Here is a 12,034-nt window from a genome sequence, read left to right as displayed (position 1 = left end):
CATTGGCTAATGTTTCGGTGCAGGTTCACATCGCTTGTTTACTATCCACTACACAGAGATGACACAAGATCCGCCACTCACAATTATAAGTAATGGTCACTTCTCCCCTCCTTGCAGTTTACAGAGCATGTCCACAATATTCTCCAACAGAAGTGAATAGGTGATAATTGTAGCCCAACTCTTTCCTCTCCCTGTATATTGGGCTTTGCACAGGTTACAAAGCATGCCTAGTACACTTTACCATAGATGTCAATAGGTGATGGTCACCACTCATCTACTACTAATCACACAGAGAGCATGCTCACTACACACTCACATAGTTACCAGGGGAGGGTCATGGCTCATCTATTCCTTCCTGTACAGGTCGCAGAGCATGCCCACATCTAATCTTCCCCTACTCCCTGAACAGGTAACATAGCATGCCCACTGCAAGAAGATGGCCGCCCCCATCATCAAAAACAAAATGTACAATCAGAAAATAAAAACAGATAAGAAGAAAAGAATACGTATCACTCTCTGGTTTTAATTAGTGAAAAAAAGATGAGGTGAAACATTCTCTTTAACCAAAGTCATCCATAGAGCCGGGGGGCAAGAGAGCGGTAACTTTCAGACGTCTCGGGAGTGATAATGCTACGGCGGTGATATTACCTCGGATTTAATTAGCGAGGAGCGGCGCACACGCTCTCCATACGGAACATACAAGCCTTCGGCTACAATTGATTGTCTGGGACGCGCCCTGTGCACAGCTATTTATTCTGAGCGTGTTATGCAGCGGGCGGAGGGCGCCATGATAGATACTCACACATGACGTTGAGGAATACGTTGTCGGAGGCCAGCACCACCTTCTCCCGCGTCGCACGGTCGTATATCCCAACGTGACACTCGTAGGGGCCGTTGTCTGAGATTCGCACCTCGGGGAGTCTGGAAAAGACAAGAAGAAGAGCGGTTAATGATGTCAGCCGAGCAGAACGCTCCTCTGTCCGGGACACGGAATGGTCACAGTCAGAAGCCAATAAACATAAAGGATCCCGCTTTATTGGAATTACACCGGCCACTATAATGGAGTGAGCTCCACCGAGGCTTTATGGGCTGTGAAAATGGCTGTTTTATCGCCTGGTGTCCTCGCACGCTCACAAAAGTTTCTTCCAAGAGGAGAAATAGATGAGTGGGGGCAGGAATGACAAAGTATCAGATCACTGCAAAGGCTGGAGAATCCGGCTGCGCTCCTGCCCACGCCAGCGCTTCCAGGACGGGAATAATGAATACGCCAATTAAAGGTAACCCTGACAAGACGCGGCGTAACATCGGGTAAACATATAATTACTGGATGGGACGCCGTGACGTGCCATGTTCTGACACCGCAAGAAATATTCCACTTCTATCCCCTCAACATGTTATTTTCTCTAGCGCCACGAGTGCTGCCATCTGTGAGGGTGTAATTGGCGGTTCTGGCGCAGTCTGGCACCTGGCCGCCCGGCCACTCATACATTGCACTTTACCAAGACGATTAGATTATATTAAGTGGCGAGTAAAAGGAACAAGCGGCATTAACCTATCAGCGAGTGCGAGGGAGGAAGCAAGGGATCAGACAACAACACCCATCACTCTATCACTCCAGCCGCCATTACCCACAGATAATCTGCCTGTGTACGAGGGCCTTAAGGTGATGAGGGAGGACGCAATGACAGCTCTGAAGGATTCATGCCGCTACAGGAAAGGCGGAAAGGGAAAAGGGGACGGAGAGGAAGGAAGAAGATGAGAGAGAGGAAGGAGAAGGGGAGAAGAAGGAGAGGATGGGAGAGAGGAAGGAGAGGAAGGAAGAAAATGGGAGAGAGGAAGGAGAAGATGGGAGAGAGGAAGGAGAGGATGGGAGAGAGGAAGGAGAGGAAGGAAGAAGATGGGAGAGAGGAAGGAGAAGATGGGAGAGAGGAAGGAGAAGATGGGAGAGAGGAAGGAGAGGAAGGAAGGAGAAGATGGGAGAGAGGAAGGAGAGGATGGGAGAGAGGAAGGAGAGGAAGGAATGAGAGGATGGGAGAGAGGAAGGAGAGGAAGGAAGAAGATGGGAGAGAGGAAGGACGAAGATGGGAGAGAGAAAGGACAAGATGGGAGAGAGGAAGGAGAGGATGGGAGAGAGGAAGGAGAGGATGGGAGAGAGGAAGGAGAAGATGGGAGAGAGGAAGGAGAGCGTAAGGCGAGGATGGGAGAGAGGAAGGAGAGGATGGGAGAGAGGAAGGAAGAAGATGGGAGAGAGGAAGGAAGGAGGGAGAAGATGGGAGAGAGGAAGGAGAAGATGGGAGAGAGGAAGGAAGAAGATGGGAGAGAGGAAGGAGAAGATGGGAGAGAGTAAGGAGAGGATGGGAGAGAGGAAAGAGAGGATGGGAGAGAAGAAGGAGAAGATGGGAGAGAGGAAGGAGAAGATGGGAGAGAGGAAGGAGAAGATGGGAGAGAGGAAGGAGAAGATGGGAGAGAGGAAGGAGAGGATGGGAGAGAGGAAGGAGAGGAAGGAAGGAGAAGATGGGAGAGAGGAAGGAAGGAAGGAAATGGGATGGAGGGAGGGAGAGAGAAAGGAGAGGATGGGATAGAGGAAGGAAATAGAGGAAGGAAAGAGAGGATGGGAGGGAGAAAGAAAAGAAGGAGAAGATGGGAGGGAAGACAAGGGAGGGACGGAGAGGATGGGATAGAGCAGTGCTCCTCAATTCCAGTCCTCAGGCCTCACCAACCGGTCATGTTTTGAGGCTATCCCATACAGAGAACACCTGTGACCATACCTGATGCACTGAGTATAATTATATCACCTGTTAAATACTAAGGAAATCCTCAAAACATGACCTGTTGGTGAGGCCTGAGGACTGGAATTGAGAAGCACTGCTCTATCCCATCCTCTCCGTCCCTCCCTTGTCTTCCCTCCCATCTTCTCCTTCTTTTCTTTCTCCCTCCCATCCTCTCTTTCCTTCCTCTATTTCCTTCCTCTATCCCATCCTCGGACGGGACGATGGAAGGAAAGAAGGAAGGAGAGAGGGGAAACGGTCAGAAAAGGAAGACAGGAAAGGAGGAAGGAAAGGATGAGAGGGAGGTAGGGGGGAGGAAGGAGAAGATGGAAGGAAGGAAGGATGGAAGGATGGAAGAAGAGGAGAGGATGCAGGAAGGAAGGAGAGAATGAGAGAAAGGAAGAAGAGGATGGGAGGAAGGAAGGAGAGGTTTGAAGAGAGAAAAGAAGGGGAGGATGGGAGGAAGGAAGGAAGGAAGGAAGCAGAGTGGGGTAGGGGAAGGTTGTGGGGAAAATGTAAGAGGGAAAAAGAAGTGGGGAAAAAACAAGAAAGATAGAAAAGAAGGAGGGATGGGAAGAAAAAAATGGAGGTAAGGACAAAGAAGGATGAAAAAAAGGAAGGGAAGAAGAAATAAGGAGAGAAATTAGAGGACGGAAGGAAACAGTGATAAAAAATAAGAGGGGGGGTGGGGAATGGAAAAGAAGGGGGGAGACAGTAGGAGGAAAGTATAAACCAGCTGGTGGGGGGCTCATGGCTGTAAGGTGTGTGTGTGTGGGGGGGGGGGTCGGGGACGTATTGTAGGTCACTGAACGGATCCCCTTTTCTCTGATGACACCAGACAGACCCCCCCTTTCTCTGATGACACCGGATAGATCCCCCCTTCCTCTGATGACACCGGACAGACCCCCTTCCTCTGATGACACCGGACAGACCCCCCTTCCTCTGATGACACCGGACAGACCCCCCTTCCTCTGATGACACCGGACAGACCCCCCCTTCCTCTGATGACACCGGACAGACCCCCCCTTCCTCTGATGACACCGGACAGACCCCCTTCCTCTGATGACACTGGACAGACCCCCTTCCTCTGATGACACCGGACAGACCCCCCTTCCTCTGATGACACTGGACAGACCCCCTTCCTCTGATGACACCGGACAGACCCCCCTTCCTCTGATGACTCTGGACAGACCCCCCTTCCTCTGATGACACTGGACAGACCCCCTTCCTCTAATGACTCTGGAAGACCCCCCCCCTTCCTCTGATGACACCCGACAGACCCCCCTTCCTCTGATGAGACCGGACAGACCCCCCCTTCCTCTGATGAGACCGGACAGACCCCCCCTTCCTCTGATGAGACCGAACAGACCCCCCTTCCTCTGATGAGACCGGACAGACCCCCCCTTCCTCTGATGAGACCGGACAGACCCCCCCTTCCTCTGATGACTCTGGACAGACCCCCCCCTTCCTGTGATGACTCTGGACAGACCCCCCCCCCCCTCCTCTGATGACACCGGACAGACCCCCATTCCTCTGATGACTCTAGACAGACCCCCCCTTCCTGTGATGACTTTGGACAGACACCCCCCCCCCTTCTCTGATGACACCGGACAGACCCCCCTTCCTCTGATGACACCGGACAGACCCCCCTTTCTCTGATGACACCGGACAGAACCCCCCCTTCCTCTGATGACACCGGACAGACCCCCCCTTCCTCTGATGACAACGGACAGACCCCCCCCCCCCTTCCTCTGATGACACCGGACAGGCCCCCCCTTCCTCTGATGACACCGGACAGACCCCCCTTCCTCTGATGACTCTGGACAGACCCCCCTTCCTCTGATGACACCGGACAGACCCCCCCCCCCTTTTTTTTGATGACACTGGACAGACCCCCCTTCTTCTGATGACACTGGACAGACCCCCCCCTTCCTCTGATGACACCGGACAGACCCCCCTTCCTCTAATGGCACTGGACAGACCCCCCTTCCTCTGATGACACTAGAGGGACCCCCCTTCCTCTGATGACACCGGACAGACCCCCCCTTCCTCTGATGACTCTGGACAGCCCCCCCTTCCTCTGATGACACCGGACAGCCCCCCCTTCCCCTGATGACACCGGACAGTCCCCCCTTCCTCTGATGACACCGGACAGACCCCCCCCCCTCCTCTGATGACACCGGACAGTCCCCCCCTTCCTCTGATGACACCGGACAGACCCCCCTTCCTCTGATGACACCGGACAGACCCCCTTCCTCTGATGACACCGGACAGACCCCCCCTTCCTCTGATGACACCGGACAGACCCCCTTCCTCTGATGACACCGGACAGACCCCCCTTCCTCTGATGACTCTGGACAGACCCCCCTTCCTCTGATGACACCGGACAGACCCCCCTTCCTCTGATGACACCGGACAGACCCCCCCTTCCTCTGATGACACCGGACAGACCCCCCCTTCCTCTGATGACACCGGACAGACCCCCCTTCCTCTGATGACACTGGACAGACCCCCTTCCTCTGATGACACCGGACAGACCCCCTTCCTCTAATGACTCTGGAAGACCCCCCCCCCTTCCTCTGATGACACCCGACAGACCCCCCTTCCTCTGATGAGACCGGACAGACCCCCCCTTCCTCTGATGAGACCGGACAGACCCCCCCTTCCTCTGATGAGACCGGACAGACCCCCCCTTCCTCTGATGAGACCGGACAGACCCCCCCTTCCTCTGATGACTCTGGACAGACCCCCCCCTTCCTGTGATGACTCTGGACAGACCCCCCCCCCCTCCTCTGATGACACCAGACAGACCCCCATTCCTCTGATGACTCTAGACAGACCCCCCCTTCCTGTGATGACTTTGGACAGACACCCCCCCCCTTCTCTGATGACACCGGACAGACCCCCCTTCCTCTGATGACACCGGACAGACCCCCCTTTCTCTGATGACACCGGACAGAACCCCCCCTTCCTCTGATGACACCGGACAGACCCCCCCTTCCTCTGATGACAACGGACAGACCCCCCCCCCCTTCCTCTGATGACACCGGACAGGCCCCCCCTTCCTCTGATGACACCGGACAGACCCCCCTTCCTCTGATGACTCTGGACAGACCCCCCTTCCTCTGATGACACCGGACAGACCCCCCCCCTTTTTTTGATGACACTGGACAGACCCCCCTTCTTCTGATGACACTGGACAGACCCCCCCCTTCCTCTGATGACACCGGACAGACCCCCCTTCCTCTAATGGCACTGGACAGACCCCCCTTCCTCTGATGACACTAGAGGGACCCCCCTTCCTCTGATGACACCGGACAGACCCCCCCTTCCTCTGATGACTCTGGACAGCCCCCCCTTCCTCTGATGACACCGGACAGCCCCCCCTTCCCCTGATGACACCGGACAGTCCCCCCTTCCTCTGATGACACCGGACAGACCCCCCCCCCCTCCTCTGATGACACCGGACAGTCCCCCCCTTCCTCTGATGAGACCGGACAGACCCCCCCTTCCTCTGATGACACCGGACAGACCCCCTTCCTCTGATGACTCTGGACAGACCCCCACTTTCTCTGATGACACCAGACGGGCCCCCCTTCCTCTGATCAGCACTTCATACACTTATTACATTTTTGGAGATTTGCTCGGTACTACGACACTGGAATCTATTCTCCTGTCATATATTATTCACACCGTGACTTTAATAATTCAGCTCGCCCTTTATGCCTGACTTATACCGGGATCCTCATTCTGTGACTCCATCTAAAAACCCACCTGGAATCCCAAGACACCGGCAGTAATCTCTGCTGATACACTGTAAGAGACACTAGATGTGCCGGATTATCAGTATTCCCTGATACACTGTAAGACACTAGATGTGCCGGAGTATCAGTATTCCCTGATACACTGTAAGAGACACTAGATGTGCCGGAGTATCAGTATTCCCTGATACACTGTAAGAGACACTAGATGTGCCGGAGTATCAGTATTCCCTCATACACTGTAACAGACACCAGATGTGCCGGAGTATCAGTATTCCCTGATACACTGTAACAGACACCAGATGTGCCGGAGTATCAGTATTCCCTGATACACTATAACAGACACTAGATGTGCCGGAGTATCAGTATTCCCTGATACACTGTAACAGACACTAGATGTGCCGGAGTATCAGTATTCCCTGATACACTGTAACAGACACTAGATGTGCCGGAGTATCAGTATTCCCCGAAACACTGTAACACACACTAGATGTGCCGGAGTATCAGTATTCCCTGATACACTGTAACAGACAACAGATGTGGTATGCAGTGACACTAGATAGGCAGGAGTGACAGTCTCTTCTTGTACAGTGACACTAGATAGGCCGGAGTGACCGTCTCTCCTGGTACAGTGACACTAGATGTGCCGGAGTATCAGTATTCCCTCATACACTATAACAGACACTAGATGTGCCGGAGTATCAGTATTCCCCGATACACTGTAACAGACACCAGATGTGCCGGAGTATCAGTATTCCCCGATACACTGTAACAGACATTAGATGTGCCGGAGTATCAGTATTCCCCGAAACACTGTAACACACACTAGATGTGCCGGAGTATCAGTATTCCCCGATACACTGTAACAGACACCAGATGTGGTATGCAGTGACACTAGATAGGCAGGAGTGACAGTCTCTCCTGGTACACAGTGACACTAGATAGGCCGGAGTGACAGTCTCTCCTGGTACACAGTGACACTAGATAGGCCGGAGTGACAGTCTCTCCTAGTACAGTGACACTAGATAGGCCGGAGTGACAGTCTCTTCTTGTACAGTGACACTAGATAGGCCGGAGTGACAGTCTCTTCTTGTACAGTGACACTAGATAGGCCGGAGTGACAGTCTCTCCTGGTACAGTGACACTAGATAGGCAGGAGTGACAGTCTCTCCTGGTACAGTGACACTAGATAGGCCGGAGTGGCAGTCTCTCCTGGTACAGTGACACTAGATAGGCAGGAGTGACAGTCTCTCCTGGTACAGTGACACTAGATAGGCCGGAGTGACAGTCTCTCCTGGTACAGTGACACTAGATAGGCCGGAATACCTTGACAGATCTGTGATTCAGAACTCCAGGAAAGCTGAGTCTTGTGAGAGCTGCAATGGCGGCTATACTGGTCCCAGATAGCGCTATAACCAGAGGGGGTGACTCCAGTATTACTGGGCGCTCTCCCCCGTTGGGGACAGCGATGGACACTTGTCGTGTGCCTCGTCCTTCGTGACTGTGGGTTTGCGGAGGTTTTTTCTGTGCGTCTGTTAGATGAAGTTGTGATCTATTCGCTTCCCTCTATCACCGACCCCCTCTGTAAAGTGGATTAAGAACACAGGCGGCACATTCACTCCAGGAGTTGCGGAGCATCGATCAGGGGCGGCCGAGCAGTCAGCGGTCAGGACTCAGATAAGCGCCGCGCAGGCCGGAGCTACTTTCAGCAGCAATATGGTAAAATCAATAAACTATTAATAACCTCACAGGACAAGCAGATTGCCGCCTAATGCAGTTTAGTTGCTGGAGTTTACCAACACTGACAGATCCTCAGAAGGGTAAGTAATTGTGTTACGGGGCTGCAGCTGACATGGCGATCAGAGCCGAGGAGATAATGGAAGTATTAATCCCACAGCACCCCTCCCCCACACCCAGCCTGCTGCCGCCATGGATGCTAACTACATACTCAATGAGGCCGACTACCGCCCCCCCGAGCCACGACGCTGCTCTACAGCTGGAGACTGTCAGCTCCTACGGCTCACCGCAGCCTGCACAACCTCTATAGGGTTATAGAAATAAGCTAATCCATCCGACACCTGCTACTACCACTACCTCTACCTGACCCCGCTGCTACCACTACCCCTACTACTACCACTACCCCTACTATTACCCCTACCTGCGCCTGCTACTACCACTACCTGCGCCTGCTACTACCACTACCCCTACCTGCCCCTGCTACTACCCCCTACTTGCCCCCGCTACTACCCCTACCTGCCCCTGCTACTACCCCTACCTGCCTCCGCTGCTACCACTCCCCCTACACCGCCCCTGCTACTACCCCTACCTGCGCCTGCTACTACCACTACCCCTACCCGCCAATGCTACTACCCCTACCTGCGCCTGCTACTACCACTACCCCTACCCGTCAATGCTACTACCCCTACCTGCTCCTGCTGCTACCACTAACCTTACCTGCCCCTGCTACTACCACCACCCTGCCACTGCTTTTACCACTACCCCTACTACCCCTATCTGCCCCTGTTGCTACCACTACCCCTACCTGCCCCTGCTACAACTACCCCCTACCTGCCCTTGCTACTACCCCTACACTGACCCTGCTCCTGCCACTACCCCTGCTATTACTACCCCCTACCTGCCCCTGCTACTACCTCTACCCCTACACTGACCCTGCTCCTGCCACTACCCCTGCTATTACTACCCCCTACCTGCCCCTGCTGCTACCTCTACCCCTACACAGCCCATTCTACTACCACTACCCCTACTGCTGCTGCTACCACTAATCCTACCTGCCCCTGCTACTACCACTACCCTCTACCTACCCTTGCTGCTACCGCTACCCCTGCCACTACTTCTACCCTGACACCGCCTCTGCTTCTGCCATTCCACATCCCCTGCCACTACTCCTACACAGCCCCTGCTGCTACCCCTACTCTAATAATGCCCCTGCTACTACCACTACCCTGCTCCTGTTGCTACTACTACCCCTACTCTGCCCCTGCTACTACCACTACCCCACTGCTGCTACTTCTATCTCTACCTCGCCCTTGCTGCTACCGCTACCCCCTCTACCACTACCCCTATTCTGCCCTTGCTGCTACCCCTACCCCGCTCCTGCTGCTACTACTACCCCTATTCTGCCCTTGCTGCTACCCCTACCCCGCTGCTGCTTCTACTACTACCCCTATTCTGCCCCTGCTGCTACCCCTACCCCGCTGCTGCCGCCACCCCTGCATACTTATATACTAGTGAGCTATATAAGAGGATACATATTGAAGTGTATTATATACTAGTGAGACATGTACAGGGTGTGTATAGTGTTGTGTGTATATACAGGGATACACAGGGGTACCAGCTTGGTGTATTGGCCCATCAGTATAGGAAGGCTAAGAACTCTCAGGTGTGGGGGTCTTTGGGGTCTCTGGGGTGCCGCTGCCTCTTGTATGTAATAGAAGAGAGCAATGTTTGGAGCTCAGACTCGGGGAGCTTTGCCCTTTCTCTTCTCCTCTATCTTTTCTATTGAAGCAAAATCATACAGCCAGACAATGGGCGACACGGACACAGCGGGCGAGCTGGGCGGCTGGGGGGAAGGGGGGACAAGTATTTTATTTATTTTTTGTGACAAAGAGACGTCGCCGAGCAAATCCAAGAGAAGCCGTCCTCCTCTTGGCTTCGCGTACCTGACTGAGGGGCCAGCACCTGCGTCCAAGGCCGAGGGGCTGCCAAATGTGAGCAGCTTATTGCCTCCCTGCCATCCGCATTCTGCCAGCCTATACCTGATGCCATCTACTGACCCCCCCTGCATTCTGCCAGCCTATACCTGATGCCATCTACTGACCCCCCTGCATTCTGCCAGCCTATACCTGATGCCATCTACTGCCCCCCCCCCGCATTCTGCCAGCCTATACCTGATGCCATCTACTGACCCCCCCCCCCCGCATTCTGCCAGCCTATACCTGATGCCATCTACTGACCCCGCCCCCGCATTCTGCCAGCCTATACCTGATGCCATCTACTGACCCCCCCTGCATTCTGCCAGCCTATACCTGATGCCATATACTGCCCCCCCGCATTCTGCCAGCCTATACCTGATGCCATATACTGCCCCCCCACATTCTGCCAGCCTATACCTGATGCCATATACTGACCCCTCCTCACATTTTGCCAGCCTATACCTGATGCCATCTACTGACCCCGCCCCCGCATTCTGCCAGCCTATACCTGATGCCATCTACTGACCCCGCCCCCGCATTCTGCCAGCCTATACCTGATGCCATATACTGCCCCCCCCCGCATTCTGCCAGCCTATACCTGATGCCATCTACTGACCCCGCCCCCGCATTCTGCCAGCCTATACCTGATGCCATATACTGCCCCCCCACATTCTGCCAGCCTATACCTGATGCCATATACTGACCCCTCCTCACATTTTGCCAGCCTATACCTGAAGTCATGTACTCCCCCCGCATTCTGTCTGCCTATACCTGATGCCATGTACTGCCCCCCCTCTGCATTCTGCCAGCCTATCCCTGACGCCATACACTGACCCCCTCCCCCCCCCACACATTCTGCCGGCCTACCCCTGATGCCATATACTAACCTCCCCCCCCCCCCCCGCATTCTGCCAGCCTATCCCTGATGCCATGTACTGCCCTCCCCCCCTCACTTTCTGCACAAATTTGCACCACTTTTCCTTTCTTCGTCCTTAGCCGTGGGGGGGGGGGGGAGTAATATTAGCAATTTGTGCATTTTTTTTTAAGTTGCAAAGTTGCCTTACATTCCCGTCACTGCACAGAAACACGACTTGAAAACCGCGCCGAAGTCTTGGCCCATCAGGTTTGGTGCATTTCATAATACAGACAAGTGGTAGCTCTGGGCAGGATATGGCGGCCGTTACCCCGCCATCCTCTGTGAGTGCGCTGGTGTCACACGGGGGGGGGGGGGAGTCGCTCCCCATTAATCAGCTGCGTGGTGTGAAAATAGGCGGAATATTTACCGAAGAGTAAGAGACAATAACGGCAGCGAGTGACACAAAAATTGATACTTCTCCCAAACATGTGTCAGCCGTCTCCGCTGCTGACAGCTCCTATTGATGGCGGCCGTGTCCGCAGACGCGCTCAGACGCTGCATTCAAACAGAACACGAACGGGGGAAAAACTCAAATATTTCTCCAGCGTGAGGACGATCGGCGAACACAATGGAGTCACGGCTCATTACTCTTTACGTGGGCTTCATTATAACAGCCGTGTATTTATATGTAATATTACCCGCAAACAAGGCAGCGGGGGGGAGGGGGGGGGGACTCATCCTTGAGCGCAGCGTGCGGCAGTGCTGGAGTCCAGACATGAGCACAGTATAGGAGATCATACAGTAGCACAAGAAAGCGTGATAGCAGCTATTATATCCCTGCAAGCTCTATACCCCTCCCCTGATGGTTTGTGGCCAATCAGGAAGAGCCGGGTCATATGGGCCCGCCCCCGAGAAACTGGACAATGACTGGCCCCA

General features: G+C 54.0%; 1 protein-coding gene across 4 annotated transcripts in view; it reads right to left on the bottom strand.

Moving 5' to 3' along the window:
- Nucleotides 1-12,034, bottom strand: part of IGSF21 (immunoglobin superfamily member 21) — a 426,683-nt gene that overhangs the window by 187,525 nt on the left and 227,124 nt on the right. For all 4 annotated transcript variants that reach the window (XM_069947004.1, XM_069947001.1, XM_069947003.1 and 1 more), the window contains one exon: nt 803-921. In XM_069947004.1, coding sequence (XP_069803105.1) covers nt 803-921 — 119 coding nt within the window. The remainder of the gene's footprint in view (nt 1-802; nt 922-12,034) is intronic.

The sequence above is a fragment of the Dendropsophus ebraccatus genome, chromosome 12 (assembly GCF_027789765.1).
Source record: "Dendropsophus ebraccatus isolate aDenEbr1 chromosome 12, aDenEbr1.pat, whole genome shotgun sequence".
NCBI lineage: Eukaryota > Metazoa > Chordata > Amphibia > Anura > Hylidae > Dendropsophus > Dendropsophus ebraccatus.
This window is presented reverse-complemented; position numbering and strand designations above follow the sequence as displayed.